General features: G+C 46.5%; 2 protein-coding genes across 2 annotated transcripts; one reads left to right on the top strand and one right to left on the bottom strand.

Annotated features, from left to right (window-relative positions):
• Nucleotides 1-1525: 1525 nt before the first annotated feature.
• LOC131284486 (uncharacterized) lies at nt 1526-2662 on the bottom strand. The gene is made up of 2 exons (XM_058313346.1): nt 2260-2662; nt 1526-2193 (listed from the first exon to the last, which is right to left on the bottom strand). The coding sequence occupies exons 1-2, from the start codon at nt 2660-2662 to the stop codon at nt 1526-1528; spliced, it is 1071 nt and encodes a 356-aa protein (XP_058169329.1).
• Nucleotides 2663-5935: 3273 nt separating this feature from the next.
• Nucleotides 5936-18144, top strand: LOC131286448 (ataxin-2 homolog). The gene is made up of 5 exons (XM_058315397.1): nt 5936-6029; nt 12747-12903; nt 12963-15463; nt 17003-17283; nt 17623-18144. The coding sequence occupies exons 1-5, from the start codon at nt 5992-5994 to the stop codon at nt 18090-18092; spliced, it is 3447 nt and encodes a 1148-aa protein (XP_058171380.1). The 5' UTR covers nt 5936-5991; the 3' UTR covers nt 18093-18144.

The following is an 18144-nucleotide window of genomic DNA, read 5'->3' as shown; positions in this document are numbered from 1 at the left end:
ACCACCATATTGACACAACATCCACACGACCACTTTTGGTATCCGGGCAGAAGGTTCAAAGCTTCAGCGTGATTGTTACGAGCGGTAGCGGTAGTACAAGGTGGGGGGTCGCTCCGTAACGTCGACCACTTGAAGTTCGATAATTGTTTCAAGTTCTATTGTGAAGCCGCTGTACCAGCAGTCGAGATTTAAACATCGGATGAGATGAGTCCTCATGAACGAACGAACGAGCGAACGAACGAGACCGTACAATTGAACTCGTAGAGGTCTGCTAGTAGGGCCACGGTTTGGTCTTTTGATTCCGTTTCGTCCATAGGTGCGTTACAAATAGTAATGGAGCAAATTAAAAAATCTTGTTCAAACTCCTATCGAAACCGTCGCGATAACTCAATACAACGTATAGTTTCTCGAATGATGTTTCATCTTCATGCAGTTTGAGAGATAAAAACAGCATCTATTCGTTTTCACTTAAATTAAGAAATTTCTCGGTACTTTCCAAACTTCGGTAATTGCTCTTCTCGTGCGTGACAGAACATACAAACAAATACAAATCTTTATTAATTCTTTTACCGTTTTTTGGTCCCAAAGTAATAAACATTGCTCTACAAACACTAACTCTAACTCAGCATAGACTACGAAACACCAACCTCTACGCTTTTCTCTGAACTCTAACCTACTCTTACCAACATCCAACATGTCATAATAACACTAAATATTACGTACAACTTGCAATAAAAAAAACGCTTGCGAAAACGAACAAAATCGAACGAAGGAAGGCGAAACAAAAACATGAATCGCCGTATAGCACTAGCATTCACCTTAATCAGCTACTTACAAGAAGATAATTCCAAAAGTTGTATAAGTAAAGGAAGAATAGAGCAGCATACAACGTAACCCGTTTATGGCCACCATAAGGGCCACAAATGGAGACAGAGAGCTTTTTCTGCAATATTTTGTTACGCTTCGTCCACACCATGTCACAGGCTCTAGTTTCAATTTTACCCTTCTCCTTCAACATGTTAGATGGCGAATACACACCACCCTCTAAATGGCGCAGTCCAGCTAAACATGCGACCGCCCTTGCTCCCTCTAGTGGCAACACTCTAACATAACATCCCCATTTCCAACATAAACGATAAAAGCAAAAAAAAAAAACAAAACTAAAATCCAAAAACACACTCGTACACCTCAACAGAACAGAAAGCGAAACAAAACAACCACAACAGCAAGAACAACAGAAACAGACGAGCGATCTATGGTTTAAATGATGAACGATGAAATGCAATGATTGTTAAGATGATACAAATGTTATGATATGAAACAACATAGCTGATAAACACACTGGGAACCAATGATGTGAATAAATCAACTAAACATTACTGAGTCGAACTGGTTTGTTTCTTTCAACGTTTAATTTTATCTTTCGAAGTCGGTCTTTATTTCACCATGCATGCAAAACACGCATGTTTCAATCAGTTGCTAATAGCCAACAGGAAATAGATTTGAAAAAATACTAATGTGGACTTTACACATCTTCGTACGTTTCGGTAACGAACGTCACGGAAGTCTGATTAAGTTCCGATGGAAAGTAGCTCAAGTTCCACAGGGCGGTAGAAAACACCAAAGATTGCTGCTCCCGAAGCGTAAGCCACATGGGACGACATAATCCCTCACATTCCGTTCGTGGTCTTAGCGTTAGCTGCAGCTGGCTACGCAGTTGGTTCACTATCACCAGTCCGGCCACATGCGGTGTCAGTTCAAACGATCCTCGGTAGGCCTGCGAAAGCAGCACCCAGCTGGTGTATGGCGGTTCCCAGTGGGGGGCGTAGAAGTATGGCTTTCGGAACATGACTCTCGTTTTCTTCAGCGGTTTAAGAGCACAGTTTCGCAGCTGAACGAACCAACCGTCGGGGCCTTCGGCATCGGATTTGAATTCGCCAATGAGGTCCAGCATGCGCGCCAGAGCGGACGTCTTGGCCGTGGAAGCTTTGAACAGAAGGTTGGTGCGAAAGTCGCAAGGATTGGCGAACAGCAGGTCTTCGAGGTCCGCTGCGAATCTTTTCCAATCGCTTCCGTAGCGTACGTTTGCATTCCAAGGTGGATGGGCATTCTTGACGACGGTTGGAACTTTGCGAATCAGGTGATGTCGAAATAATGTTTCGTAGGACACATTTTCGCGCGATGAAATTGTTTCTAAAACACATTTCAAAATATGCAAAACTATTGTTCCGACGAGTTCTTCCAAGTACCAGTACTTACCCACATTCTGGCAAACGGCACAATCGTCCGGAAAAGCTGGTAGTATTTCCAATTTATCCGTGCCAGCATTTTCACTTGATTTAGCAATCAAACATTTAGCACGATACAGTGGAGTCCAATCCCAATATGGTAGGAGCTCGAGCATGACCAACCGGCCAACTGCCGCCACATGCCAGTTCACCGTTGGAACGTAAACGACGGCTAAGCACATGGCCATAAACATCAGCATTCCGGTACACCATCGGAACACCACTTTACGCCACAAACGCCACCGAACCGGACCGAACAATGCGTAAATTTCCTTTTCCTTGAGGTTTGCTTTCTCTATTGCTTTCAGCAGGTCCCGCAAGCTGGCTTCTAGTTTTGAATCGGATTTTGCCATCCGATCCGCTCCCGGAGACATTTCGATAGAGACTAAAGCGAACGCGGCCGTTTTGGGACAGTCGCCAGATGCAACGAGCGTGGAACGAGATCATTTTCCGGTTGATTGCATTTTCCCATCAATTGTGAGAAAATTAGATTTACTTTCCTTTCTGGATTCGCTCGGTGCGTGTGGCAGTACATGATAAGGATTTAATCAGGATGCAACAAAGGAAGGTCCTTACGTAGTACGAGCGTGTGTGAGTCGTCAGCAACTAAACTTGTTTTTTTTTTTGACTAACTTGACAAAATAACTCACAAGAGCACAATCAAAACGATCCGAAATTTTACAATTTCGAAGGAAAACGGATGTTTTTGGAAATAATTGACACTTTTTTTCATTTTGGTAAACAGAGAAGTTCGTTACTTGTAGCTAACATAAAACGATTCATTATGAATGCAACACGAAAGAACTGTATCATACCTTATTGAACACCATATAGCAACTAAAGGACATTAATTGATCTATTTCGGATTTGTTTACAGCTACAGTTGAACAAATAATAAAGAATCTTTTTTCATTTTAAACAAGTTAGCGGCTTTTTTATACCATTTTCTACATCTCTAGCTCATCACATATTACTGCTGAGATCATCTAGTTTATCGTTGTAATCCTGTTGTTGAAATCCACAGGCCCATTTTCATACTTCTTCTACAAAGGCGGTGTAATTGACGCCGGATTTTTGAATTTCCTTATTTCACTTCAGACTGTTTTCTGCATTTTACACAACCACATTTTCTTAGTCCTTTTGTTTGTGACTCACTCATTTCAACTATTCTGGTTGCTGGTGATGCTAAAATAAATTTTTAAAAATTAAAAATAGCAAATTTAGTAAATTAACCGGGAAAACTACACGAAACATTGATGTAATCAATATAGTTCAGCAACTAGTATAATAAGAACATACATATAATAAAAGACACCATACTAACCAACTTACCGAGAACAACGGAATTGCTACGATCTGAACATTTGTGCTCCTGTTCTTCGAACGCTTCATACTGCTTGGCTAATTCGGCTTGCTGTTTGTTACGCCGCCTGTAAATCTTTCCTGATTTTCTATTATCTCGCGTGGACATTTCTGTATTGAAAGAAGATTTGCACTGAACCAAAGGATGCTCAACCGACAACGCCAAAGATATGTGGCGTAGGTAAATAAAATAGCATACGGAGAACATTCACTGCCCGTGCAAAATCTATTATTTTACAGGTATGCTTTTAGAGTTTCTCACTAGGTTTTTCCTATGGATATTGCGGATTTTCCATTTTTCCAATTTTGTTTAACCAAACTTTCAGGCAACATATTTCAAAATGTATACCGAGGTGCTAGGGTTTATTTAAATTTTAACCTGGTCAAAGCACAAGATATATTGTCATATTTATTTTGTCGTTAAATATTTGTTGGCTTATGAAAAGAAATAAATATCTCATTTAAATATTTAACAATTGCCCGCCGAAAACGCATGGGTTCAGTTCAGTTCCAATAATAGGAATTACTGGTTTCGATGATAGGTCATTTGTAGTCGTGGGAAAATTAAATCCCCGCAGGGAATCGAATCTTTCGATTCGAATCCATTCTGAGATCCGGATCTCCAAGTCCGAATCCCAATCCGTCATATCATGTATGAATATCAAATTTGTCGATTATTTCTATCGTTTGTTAAATTTTTCGAATTATTGACGAAATAAAATCCGATTGTACACAATCTACTGCGCTGTAAATTCAAACAATACGGAGCGAGTTTTCGAGTCTTCCGAATCACGGTTCTGCCAACACTAGTCCAAGATGGCAGATGAAATCTTGGCAGCAGTTTTGTACCAGTTTTGCAGCAGCAGCAGCAGCAGTTTTGTACCATACAGTCTTTGTATTGTTGAAATCGTATCGAAATCTCGCGAATTAAAGCGCAATCGTCGATGTAATTGGTAGCGCGCAGCAAACCGAAGGCAACTGCGTAGCATTGCCTCCTCCGGTGGATTATTCCACTCGCGGTTCGTGTTGTGCTGCGAAAGGGGTTGTGTTTCCTCGCCAGCATCGCCATCGTCACCATTTGCGCGGAGTCCCGCACATTTCGGCTCGATCGTGCTAAATTTGCGATTCCATACGCCCGCTGGATATTCATCGTGATACGACACAACGTACCCACCCGGACGGTTGTAGTTGGCTGCTTGATTTAGGTGGATCCATATTCCCGAACCCCACATGCAACTGGACGAAGATTGCAAAGGAGGGCAAACAAAGCAAGCAACGTTCTGCATCCGTGTGACGGAAACGAAAGTGTTTGCTCAAAGACGCTCTAGCAGCAGAACAAGGGCCCGCATGGTTCCCGAGTGAAGCAGTCGCGAAGAAAGTGCGTAATTCGCCACACACGGGCACAGACTACAACGCGCGAGCAGCAGAATCTGTATTCGCGAAAGTGCGTGTTTTCCAAGAAAACATTTCCCCAGCATTGCCGCCATCACCGTCCCGTCCGACAGCGTATCCGCCATCCCACGAGACCCGGTGCATCGTAATCGCGAAGAAGCTTCGCGACATTGTGGAAAATCAACCAACCCTCTCTTGGTCGAGGGTGCTGCAGCGGTACGAGGCGAAGGGAAAAGAGAAACCGATTTTCCTACAAAACAAGCATCGTCGTTGCAAGTGTGCGTCCGAGTGAACCAGCGAAAACCAAAGGGAAAGTCGGTTTAGCGATTGAACCGCGCGCGTCAAAGTGACAGCGGTACGTTAGTGCCACGGCAACACACAGGCCAGCATAGCTTGCTTTTCGTTCGTTCGTACGTGCGTTGCGTTGGTTACATAAAAGATTCGGTTAAGTTGGTGGAGCTGCACTCGACGGGGAAGTCGCCCGGACTGCATTGGTAGGAAATTGCGATTGACTGCGTAAAGAGCAGGGGTTGCGAGGCCCCCCCGGGGAAGTTAAAGATCCCTTGTGTGCATGTGAATGCATGTGTCAGTGTGACTGTTGTGTTTTTGTGCAGATCAGGTAGTGTCAAGTGGGTCACGAAAACTGCAACGGGGAACGGAAGAATTGGAAGGATTAGGTGCACAAAGGTTTCCACTTGTGACTATAAGGACAACCGGAAACAATCCTCAGCGAGCGAGTTCACCTCTGTCGTCAACGGACGTGTTTTAACGATTTGCCCACCGCGAAGGCAAACGAGCGAAAGAAAGGCCAACAACGACGAAGTGCAGCAGGCGAAGGGAGCAAAGCACTCCCGCGCAGGAAAAGATAGTCAAAATTCCAGTCCCGACGCGAAACCGTAGAGAAGGCTCTTCCTTGAGCCGCTCGGACGACAGCAGCAGCAGTAGCGATATGAGCAAGCGCAGCAAAACTAGGCCCGGTCCGGCCAGGTAAGCATCGTATTGAAAAGTTCATCTTTATAACTGAAAAACAAATCTACTTTACACATCCGTGTTTTGATAAATCCATTTAAAACATGACGGATCCAAAGTCCCGTTGAAACAGACGGCTGTCAAATCCAGCGAACGCTGTTTCACAATGTGTCGCCGAACAAGACACATGGTTGCTGGAGCGCTGCTTAGTTAATGTACGCGACTGATCATTGTTTATGCTTCGATGCTAACTTCGGATCGACCGCTAAACAGTCGTGGTTATTTTGGGCAGCATTGATTTTGTCCGCAAGCCTTGCTGGCTGACGCAACGTTACCACGCGATGGCGAGGATTTACTCTTCTTCCCAAAACATATGTATAGACGCGATCACGTAATCGGCGAAAAAGGGAATTGCTTTGGAATTACTGTGCATATTATTTTGCCTGCTTAAGCATTTTTTTGTAGGGGAATCTGCTATTGATGGGAGATGGTAAGCATGTTAGCTTGACTTAAAAATGAAAATAGCCAAACTTATCCTGTACGGAAACACCTGGACAATCGTTTTTGGTACCATGTTAGCACAAACATATGTTATTTTAATGCTTCTGATTGTTTGAGTATAGAGATTGTTTGTCTTGGAGCTTTTGAGACGAAAAGTAAGAAGCGATCTTCTCACAGAATTAGTTTGGTTCCTTACATACTTGATCTTCGAAGCTCTCTCAACATTATTTACCTTATGTGTACAGTAAATTTGACTTAAGTTATGTAAAACTTCAACACTTGAAAATTCTTCCATCTCTGCCGTATATTAAATCTTCTATTCAAACATGTTGTTCATTGACATAATTTCTAGATCCTACAGTATAGCAGGCAGTCGACCAGTCTTTAAGCATTCTTATCGTCTTCTCTAAACCAGATAACGACACGCACCTTCGCAGGGGACTTTTCCTAATCTTCCCCTTTACAAAACAATATGTAAAAATGATAAGTGGAAATTCTGTATCTGTGGCAATAATTGGAAGAAAGTGAAGGAATAATGGTAGCATATTTTTTCGTTTTGTTTTAAATAGTTGTTTGAATTTTTTTCAGAGTTCGCAAAAAAGGTTATTAACTAGTTAAAAATCTGTTAAAAAACTAGTTTTTAACTAGTTAAAAATGTATAATTAGCATTGGTACGCTACCAAATAATCCAACAATAACTTCCAAGTGATTTGTCTGGTGCTCGTTTGAAAAAGACTTATTTCGCTCGTTTGCCATATTTTAAGCAAATGATATATTTTAGAGTATATTCGTAAAGAGGATAGATAGAAGGAATCCCATGTAAAGTTTCGTGTCGATAGTAATTTCGGGAAGAAGAGAACTTAACTGAAAGTAAAAAGATTGCTCAATTTTTTAGCGTCTGACTTTGATTGCCTACCGGTGTATATAAATAAACAATAGCATATCCATTTTAAACCTGTTTGTGTGAATGATTGCAACATCTCCTAGCGATCTTTGAGGAATCACAAGTATTTAGAAAAGATGGTCCAATCACACAGATATCTGTCAACTATTAACCAGGTCATATTAAGCAAATACTAGAGATACAGTTTAACAAAAAAAAACTTCAATCCCGGTTGGGTACGGAACTCAAATGTTTTTCAAGGCTTTTGCTCACATTGAATACGAATTGGTGTAAAACGTAGAAAAATTACCAAAGAATCCATAGAATTATATTACGGTGGCAATTTGATCTTTGAATTGTCCTCCTTTCGTCACCCAAACCTGAGAAGCTATTAACTTTTCCCCAAATAAAAAAACTCAAATGGGGTTCACAGGCGTATTTTAAACGATGGTATTTGATAAACAGATTTATGACGTGCCATTATCTTAGTCGCGTGATCGTCAACGGTGCTGCAATGCAATTGTTGATCCTCGGCTACGTATCAAGCCGGCAACCTGCCAACGGTCGACGCCGCTGATCCCGTGGAAAATATCACTGAATGCACCGCGGTGGTAACGTTGTGCCGCCATACTCCACGGTCATACCATCCCCATTGTCTGCCGAGGCTGCCCGAGAGTGCGTTGTAAAAATTCATTCAGACTTTTCGCAAGGATATGCCCCCGGAAAGGAGGCGGTGCGGTAAAAGAAAGGGTTTGGAGTTTTTTTATTTAAAATAAACCCATTTACTCTTCTAGAAGGTTTTCTTCCTTCGCGCAGATGATTCTGAGTGTTGCACAGGGAAGAGGGCTTAGGAGAAGGTGGAGGGTGAATTTCCTTGTGTCCTAGAAAACATATGTACCACCGGCCACCGGACACAACACTAGCACATGTCCGTCGGTATGCTTTGGCGAAAAACTTACTCTTTCTCTCTCCCTCTCTCCCTTTCACTCACTCTCCGGAAAAATGTTTACCACTCTTTGGGAGCATTGGCAAAGAAGCATAAAAATCCTTACTCCTGCCTGTTTCCGTGCCGCCGATTGAGACCTTTCTCCCATTCTTTATTGATTGGGGTTTTCCTTCGCTTTCTCGTGCAGGTTTTCCTCACAATTTCCAAAACACATAAAAACAAACCAAGCTTTAATACCTCTTTCGTTTAGTTAAAATGCACACGCAAAGAAAACGTATTTGTTGGTGAATTTCCTGGACCTTCATGCTCACATCCAGCATGGCATGTATCGGAAAAATCGCATTCTCTAGCCCCTCTCTTTTTCTCTGTTTTTACTCGCTCATTTTCCCCGATGAAATCCTCCCCCCTCCGTGTTGTCATCCGGTGGGGCGGTGAACAATGAACAGCAGGATCAAACAGTGTATTTGTGCGGAAAACTTCTCCTGCGCCGCCGACATGTGGTTCGAATTTTCCACGAATGGGAAATCTTTCGGCGAGCGGTAAACCGAGGCGCGAGAGTGTCGTCGTGTGATAAATGTTATGTTTTGTGAAAGGAAAGCAATAGGGAAGGTGACCAAAGTGAACTACTTATACTTACGCACAACCGATGCAGTTAAGGAAACGGATGGATTGCATCGCTGCTTTGTTTGAAGGTTGTTGGAAGGGAGGGAAGAAAGGGAAAGGGGCAAACGATAATTTTTTGTGTTCCTTTTCCTCTCTCTCTCTATCTCTTTGGCGAAAAGAATTTAAATTTTCTCACTATATTTTGTACCATGCCGAGTGAAGGAGCTCGATTCATGGTTTTTCCGATCACACACCTTTCCCAACCTTCTACGGTCTCCCATCCGCCGGGACGTTTATTAGCGGTCTTTGCGTGTATGTGCACATGGAGACCGCGCACTACTCAGCACATGCGAAAGGACAACCGGATGGCACCGTGTGTTGGGGACACCGGCACCACCGGGAGAGAGCGAAAGAGGCCGAGAGGGTTTTCGGTTTGGCCCATCGCGGAGCACACACCGGGTAAGAGCGGTCGGGAAAACGCTTCGGGACGAACCTCAGTCGCAGTCGGGCTGTGCTCCTTCCCAGCGGTGTGTGCGTGTTGAGCTTTCGGGTCTCGGTTAAGGATTTCTTTTCTTCTGCCTCCCACCGGGGAGGAAAGCTTTTCCGGTGTATTCCGGTGGCCGAAAAGGAAAATTAAAGGTGGCGTAAAAGCAGTGCCCCGTTTACGGTTTGCGACGTACAGCTATGCCGTGGTGAAACAGTCGTGAAAATTGCAACTCCCTCTTCGATCCAGTGCGACCGTGTGCCACCGAATGTGTGCGTGTTTGACCCCATTTTGCCTATCGGAGATATGATGGTGGTCCGGCCCCACTGGTACTGGAGAAAATGATGTGAACACATTTTCCGATTAACCAGCAGCAACGCACGTGCATGTGTGTCTACTACCGTGTATTTGTGTGTGTGTACGTGTTTGATAAAAAAGAAAACTGCTTTCACAACGCCTACAAAAGAATGCATCGTGAGAACACGCAGAGTCGGCAAGGAAAATTGCAAACTTCATTGCAAATAAATATAGCAAAATGGTGCTGTCCTTTATTGTTCACATCTGAGTGGTGGCTTTTGGAGTCACAATTTTTGCCCCTTCGAACGCCAAACGGCTCTGCCCTCTCGCTCACTCGCTCACTTACCAGCCCCAATGTTCAATCGATGGCCAAAATGGTGGTGGTTTTCTCTCCATCGCGGTTTCTTTGTGAGACGATCCTCGGGTCCGTTGTTGGGACGAAAAGGTCGTTTTCTAGTTAGGGAAGTTTATAGCTTTCCTAGGCCAACAATTCAACCCATTCAACAGAATCCCGCTCTAGGTTATTATTATTACCGAGACGAACGTGCGATGTGCTGGAGGTGGAAAAAGTCTTCGTCAGTTGCATAATTGAAGCATTCGTATTCTTTCTTCGCGTCGGTTGCGTATGCGCCCGGCGGTTGTAAAAAGTTGCATCGAAACCACAAACTTTAAGTTATTAGTCCAGGGTAAACAGAAACATGCAAGAGTTTGAGACACTCGAATTTTGTTTTTGTGTGTTTAAATCCCAATCTTGCCAGGAAATCTTTGCCACAAAAAAAACCTCCCAACACAGAAAACCTCCCATCATTGGATTGGCGCTACTTTCGATTCGTTGTTCGTCAAAGAAAATCCTTCCCAATATCCCACAAACCCGGCAGCACCGGGGCTCAGATAGAATAACAGTGCGATCAACACTTCCTGTGCGTGTCGCATGTGTTGTTTCTTTTTTGGTGGGGGTTTAAAAATAAATGTAATGTACTCTAACGCACCACAACTGCCGGTGTGCGGTAAGACAATTATTTCCCAGCTTTGAAATAATCTTCCCTCTTTTGTGTTGGGAACGCACGATTAGGGAACACCACGAACAAACCGAATAGTGCAAAAATGTGCTGCTTTGCCGCGGGGACAGTTAGTGTGTCTTTCATGTGAAGGAAACCGAGATGGGGCCGCACAGGAAGCAACATTTATATATAGTTTAATCAGCGCAACACCAGTTCCCGGTTCGTTCCGTACGACGCTGAGGATACAGGTTCTTTGTGCCCTCGTTTCTAACATTTTTAACGTAATTTTTGGTGCCCAATTTGTCACTCGTCCTCAGTCGATTGCGGATAACTGTACTTGCTTAACAGCATTGACGACAAAAAAAACAAGGATCAGTGAATTTGTTTGTAACAAGTGCCATTAAAATATCAGCTCATCGGGGGCTGGCCGTTGTGTGAAAGACAAATAATATAGGGATTTTTTTTGTCCAAACTTGTGTGTAAATTACGTGTTTGTGTGTAACCTATTTAATGCACTTCTATTTCTGTGTTCGCGTGTTGCTTTGTTGAATACATCAAAGGACAGTTCTTTAAAGGACGAATGCCCCAGCAAGTTCCGTGTTCAACATCAGTTGGACAAAATTAAGTACACACATACATTCGGGCCCGTCAGTGACACACCCCCACACAATTGTGCTGATCGATGTTATTGTTGCTTGCGACGAGATAAAAAAAGAGCGTTATCATCCTGAACGGAACATCCTGAGATATCGACATCGATTTCTACCCAGAGAAAGAGAGAGAATGATGGGGTTTTTGTGAGTGAGTGTGTAGCTCTATCGTAGCTGAATGAGTCTCCTCAGAACGAATCCCACCCGGAAAAGTTACTGCACCGTCACGCGTGTGTGTCCTTCAACCGGTGCAACGATGCAGTCAAGAAACAGTTGCGCTCGGTAAATCTTGACCTGATCCCCTACACCCGGCCACAAACGGTCCCGGTCAGGAATGCAGGACAATAGCACACGGTCGGTTTATAAACAAGGAAACCGACGGTGGCTCGGTAGTAATGCACATTAACTGAGTGTGTGTAAGTGTGTGGCGTGGTGCATCAGCAGCGAATGCAGAATGGCCACCATTCGCACGAAACGATCGACGCAAAAGAGTAATCTCACGAGCTGAAAGGCGCTTGCCACCGACTGTGCATGCCTTTGTTTTGGGTTGCAACCGTGAGACGATGATGCATCAACACCCGTCGGTGAAGTGCAAGTGCAACGTCCAAGAAGTGTCGTGACGGCTACGTTTCGTTTCGGGCCACAGTTCTCGACTGGCGGGCAGCAGACGGGTCGGGTAGCTGTCTGCAAGATTTTGGAACGGTCAAGTTGGTTTTGTGTGTGTATGTGCATTCGATTCGAATCATTCGATTATCACTTCTTTTTCGTTTGAATTGTTAAACGTTGTGCATACAATGAATCTGTGATACATCTTCGCCGCCACCATGGAGCTGCAGCACTACTATCTATCGGTACTGTCTTGGGTTGTTTGAGTTTCTTTTTATCACAGCAATTAAATGTCATCAATGAGATTCCGTTCCCCCGATTCCGCAACCCTTTTTCACATTATTTGTGCTTGTTTTAACATGGAAACGTCCCTTTAAATATTGAAAAACAAGGAACGAATGCAAAACTTTCTTCAAACAAGTTACGAAATCGAAGCTGGCAGAAAAAATCCTTTTCAAAGCGCGTTTTGTGACCAAAATATTCTCAAATTTACAACACAACTAATACCCGTTGTTAAACAAACGAAACGATATTTGCGCGCATGAGGCAAAGATATGAAAAACGTTGGCAAATGGTTCAGTTTGATGCTTTACGATTTACGACGAACGATTTTTTTTCAAGAAGTTTTTTTTTGTTTGAAGATGCATCGGTTAATCCATAAACTATTTTGCTGGAAAATTGTGTACAATTTCGAAATATTTTAATTTTAAATTTATACCAAACGCCGTTTAGTAATGTATGATTTAATTTCCTAATGTTTCCAGGACCACACGGCAGCGTTCGATTCAAGCGGAGGGCATTTACAACAATGCACCATTTATATACGCGGCCACATCGCATGTCGGCAACATCGTGCAAATCCAGACACCGGCCGGTCAAATATGGGAGGGCGTGTTCCGGACATTCTCCCCACTGTTTGCGGTATGTTTCGTTTTGTTGGTCACGTGGAGAACGGGATTAATAATTTTGTTTCACTGCAGGTTGCGCTGGAAATGGCACATCGCATTGAGGTAGGACCGGACAACACGACAAAAATCATCGTGGGTTCGTTCACCGAGAAGCTGATCTTCAAGCCGAACGACATCGTAACGTTCGCGGCGAAGAACGTCGACCTGGAGTACGCGACGCGCGACACCTTCAAGACCGACACGGCCATCTCGCGCTGCAACGGCACCAGCTGGCTGGAGGACCGCGAGCTCGAACCGTGGGACGGCGAAAGTGGCAGCCTCAATGGCGACCTGTACGACAACAGCAGCCTCGAGCTGGACAGCAGCGCCGACGGGTGGGATGTGAATGAGATGTTCCACAAGAACGAGACGATCTACGGCGTACATTCGACGTTCGACCAGTCCCTGTCCGGCTACACGGTGCAGATACAGAAGAAGGACAGCGAAGAGTTCAAGGTGCAGGAGCTCGAGGCGGAGAAGATTGCGAACGAGATCGAGAACAATCCGGTGTACAAGGAGCGCATCGACGTAGAGAACGGCGACGAGGAGGCCGCCTTTGCCGCCGTCAGTCGTCCGGTGAACGCGCCCGCCGCAGCGTCGAGCGCGGGCGGTTCGGGTCCTCCCGGAGCGGGGGCTAACGCCAGCGCCCCCACACCGGTGGCGATAAACGATAAAAACTCGAACATTATCAACTCCAACAGCAGTAGCACCGGCGGTGGAAGCAGTAGTAATAGCGCCAGCAGTGCAAGCAATACGGGCGGCAACTCGGCGGTGGCCAACAATAATAACAACACGACCAACGCGATGCCCTCGAACACGAAGTACATTGTGCCGGCCAAACGCAAGCCGGGCCAGGGAGGCAAGCTGGTGCGAAGCACTCCGCCACCACTAGCCAACAATAACAACAACAATAACGGAGGTCCACCGGTTTCCGTAAACTCCCAGCAACAGCAGCAGCAGCAGCAACAGCCGCCAAGCCCTCAGGCGCCGCACAAGAACAACTATGGCCAGATGATGCCCGTGCAGCAACATCAGCAACAGCAGCAGCCGCCACCACAGCAACCTCCGCAGAACAATCAGCAACAACACGGTGGTGGTGGTGTAATGCAGCATCCATCCGGCCCTCCGCAGTACGGTATGCACGCGAACCAGTCGCCTTACGGTCACGTGCAGCACCAGCAGCAACATGCGCCACCCCCGCAACAACAGCAGCAGCAGCAGCAACAGCCGCCGCCGCATGTGCAGCAAGCGTCGGTTATGAACGCGAACAAGATGAACGGCGATGGCGGTCGGGGAGATATGTCCGGGCCTCCTGGCGGCGGCGGTGGTGGAGGTGGCGGTGCGGGTGGAAACATGAATGTAAATAGCAATCAGAAGCCTCTTCCACAGCGTGCGGTACGGCAGTACCCGAACACGCAGGCCCAGGTGACGTACACTGAGCCTCCGCCATCGCTGAACCCCCAGCAGATGCAGGCCCTGTCCAAGCCTCCGATGCATATGGCGCATCCACACCATGCGGTTGTGCCACCGCATCATCCACCTCCATCCGTCGGTTCTCCCGAGCAGCAGCAGCAGCAACAACAACAACAACAACAGCAACAGCAGGTTGTAATTCAGCAGCATCATTTGCCGCCACCGATGATGGGTGTCCAACAGCAGCCTCCGCAGCAGCAGCAACAGCAGCCACCGCTGCTACAACAGCAGCAGGTTCAGGGTCCACCGCCGCAACCTCAGCGTCCAGTGGTCCCCCGCAACCGGGACATGGAGATCGACAACTTGCGCAAGTTCGGCCAGGACTTCAAACTCGCTCCCCCGCAGCAACCTCCCATGCCGAATGTGCATCAACAGCCGCCACCCTCTACCCAGCAGCAGCATCAAGCGGGCCCTCCGACGCAACACGGTGGCGTGGTCGTGCACCAGCAGCCTCCACCGCCACAGCAGCAGCTGCAGGGCCAGCAGCCGCCGGATCATTCGGCCCCGCCACTCCTCGATCACAGTTCGCCACCACTCGTGAACCAGCCGCAGCCCAAAATGGTGAGCCAGCACAACGAACCACCACCGCAGGCCCCCAATCAACACCCGCAGCAGCAACAGCAGCAACAAGTGCCCCCAAACCAGAACCAACAGAACCAGGCGTCCCAGACCACCTCCGGCATGGTACCGGCTCCTTCCCCGCACCTGGTCTCGCAACAACAGCAACCTCCGCCCAACCAACAACAGCCACCACCACCTCAGGGTGGGCCGCAGCAGCCGCTCTCCGTCGGTGGAACGCCGCCACAGCAGCAAGCTCCTCCTGGCAGTCAGAACACTCCGAACAGTGGCGGTGGCACGCTTGTTGTAAGTGGAGCACCACCACCGAACACACCCGGTAACGTCCCGGGAGGTGGTGTGCCGGACAATGGAGCCAGCGGTGGTGGCGGTGGTGCCGGAAGTGGAGAACAGAAACCCGGAACAACGGCCAAGAAGGTCTTTACACTGAATCCGGCGGCCAAACCATTTACGCCCCGCAGCCCAAGCACCCCCAACCCGTCACGGTATGTATCGGAATGTACCGGTAGCCGTTTTCTGGCCACCAGAGCGTTCCTTCTTCTCTATCTGTCTCCCTATCTGTATATGTGTGTGTGTGTTTGTGTGTTTGAATGTTGATTGTATACTTTTATGATTCACTATTTATCACACTCGATTTTAAGGAAAACATCTTGCTTTTACTTTTGGTTTGAGTTATCGTCCCTTAGTTTGTTTTTTTGCGCATGAGGGTACTGTTTCTGGAGATCGATCAAGTTGTCTTATGTCTTATCGCATTTTGCACTTTATTTTAACCATCACATAAGAAACCGTTTTACGACCATCAAACATATCAAGGACAGAAAAGAAGCACGAGGCTTTTTGTTTTGATAACGCTGTAATTCGGCAAGAGTACGAACAGATTGTTCATGATTAATGCTTTATTTAATTATGCTTGTTTATTTTGGTAGCGAGGGATGACCATTTAAAACATGACCTTCAGATGTTGGCTTATGATTTCTTCCTTTATTTCCTATTTTTAATATCAACACTAGAATGCATCGCTTGTAATCTTGCCGGAACGCTTTTCGGCGGTCTTTTTGATCGCTCTTCCACATTCGCTTCGTCAGATTTAACGATTTTTCGAATCCGTAAACGGCTACTTGTTAGTAGATTTGTTGACTATCTTGGACCTTTTTTTTTGGTTTGTTGATGCACCTCTCCATCGTTCCGCTAGCTCGGTGTAAAGCAAAAAAGATTAGGTCGGAATTCTTTTCAAAAAGAGAAATGTAAATTCAGAAAAAAGTATGTGCTCGAAAGCACACAGAGAAAAAATAATATGCAGTCGTTGTTGAGATATTAAAAATACAATTTGCGTGACGGTCAAAATGCCCACTATTTCGATTCTAGTGTTGAACGAGCGTGAATTGGTTTAGGTACGAAACTGGGTTTTTTTTTGCATGTCGCCTAATTTCTATTCAATTTTAAACGTGTCTTTTGCCTGCCCCATGGTTAGGATATAGTGGTAGTCAAAATTTCTTTCGCATCACCATTAATTAATGTTAATAACCCTAATTTTTTTCTAAACACACACATTTTCTATCACATGACCACGATCACGACTACTACCACCACCATCACCACCAACAACCATCAATCACATCCTCACATGTGCCCGTGCAAAATATGTGACCCTTACCACCACATCACGCCCATCATTACCCCGAACGGCCCTAAACGCGCCGTGGTGTGTGCATATCAAATCAAAAATAACAAATTGGTCAACCCAAACAAAACCAACCAAAATCGTTTTGATTCGCTCGCAAAACAATGCCAAAATGATAATCGTCGTGTGGGGCGCATAACTGCTACTGCTACTACTACTACTACTACTAATGCTACTACTACTACTACTGCTGCTATTGCTAAAACAAAATTGTTGCAAACGACTCCCGAAATCGAATGAACGCGCGCAAATTCGAATCGCAACATCGCGAAACTATAACTGCCAAAATCCAATAAAAAAAACCCCAATAATTAATCTCATTTAACCGTTCTACTACCGCAAGCCATCCACCAACTACTAACAGTAACATAAGTATCATTAATGGTAATCCTTATTTCGCACGCCCACTGAAAAGTCACACGTCTTCTAGCCCGCACACACCGCAAACGCCTGGCCCGGCCGCGTTAGCGCAGGGTTCGTTCCAGCCGCAGGTCATACAGCAACCGATCATGATGCAGTACGTGGTGAACCAGTCCTCATTCCCGGTCGCTCAGCAGCATCCGCACGTGGGCCAACCGACGCGTATTCGCAATGGACGCCAAGGTAGCTACCGGAATGACATTTGTACGCAAGCCAAAATAGAACCTCCCAAATAAATGGAGAAGCCCATCCCCCCTTCCCCCATGGGCATCCGTCTGTTCACCGGTGTGCCCTTCTACCAGCCCTGCCCGAGCACGCCAGCTCGGAAGTGGTGGTGATGAGAAAATCCGATCCCAGCTGGGGCTCGATCAAACCGATCCGGATCGCAGATTTGAGATCGATCTGCACAGGAAGATCGAGTCCCAGCGTTCTATAAAGATCCCATTTCTCAACACTACCCCAGGCAGTGGGTGTGGAAGGACAGCCGGTGTAGGGGAACGAATTTTACTAACCTGCTTCCCGGCCCCGGTGGCCATTTTTTAGTTCCCGTCGGTGCGTCTCAGATGCAGGTGGCAGCCGCAACCGGACAGCCACTGCTGGCGCCTAATCCGCTACAGATGATCACGACGCCGTACGGGCCGGCCATCCACACGCAGCCCTTCCAAACGGGGCCAGCATTCCACCAGCAGTACCGCGCGATCTACGACGCACCACAGCCCGCGCCCCTGCAGTACCTGGCGGCGACGCCACCCTCGACTACGCCCTCGCCCGGCCAACCGCACCAACAGTACCATCCGGGCCCGCAGCCATCGCCGGCCGGCGGTGGCCCGCCGACGTACGCGCCCGTCCACCATCAGCCACCGACGGCGTACACGATCCCGATGTGCAATCCGGTCGGTCCGCTCCAGGTGGTGCAGCCGATCTACCAGAACATCACGTCCGCACCGCAGCAAAACCATCACCAGCAGAGCATGCACGTCATGCACATGCAGCAGCATCCGTCGGCGCAGTAGCATAAGTTCCAAGCGGCCACACCCGGTGCAAACGGTCCGCCTCCACCTCATC

This window comes from Anopheles ziemanni, chromosome 3 (genome assembly GCF_943734765.1).
Source record: "Anopheles ziemanni chromosome 3, idAnoZiCoDA_A2_x.2, whole genome shotgun sequence".
Lineage (NCBI taxonomy): Eukaryota > Metazoa > Arthropoda > Insecta > Diptera > Culicidae > Anopheles > Anopheles ziemanni.
This window is presented reverse-complemented; position numbering and strand designations above follow the sequence as displayed.

Bases quoted from the DNA above. Each gene is read 5' to 3' on its own strand.
- LOC131284486 (XM_058313346.1), bottom strand. From the start codon at position 2,662: ATGTCTCCGGGAGCGGATCGGATGGCAAAATCCGATTCAAAACTAGAA. The intron at 2,194-2,259 runs GTAAGTACTGGT...AATGTGTTTTAG, and splicing joins TGCCGTTTGCCAGAATGTGG to AAACAATTTCATCGCGCGAA.
- LOC131286448 (XM_058315397.1), top strand. From the start codon at position 5,992: ATGAGCAAGCGCAGCAAAACTAGGCCCGGTCCGGCCAG. The intron at 15,464-17,002 runs GTATGTATCGGA...TACTACCGCAAG, and splicing joins AGCACCCCCAACCCGTCACG to CCATCCACCAACTACTAACA. The intron at 17,284-17,622 runs GTACGCAAGCCA...GCCATTTTTTAG, and splicing joins TAGCTACCGGAATGACATTT to TTCCCGTCGGTGCGTCTCAG.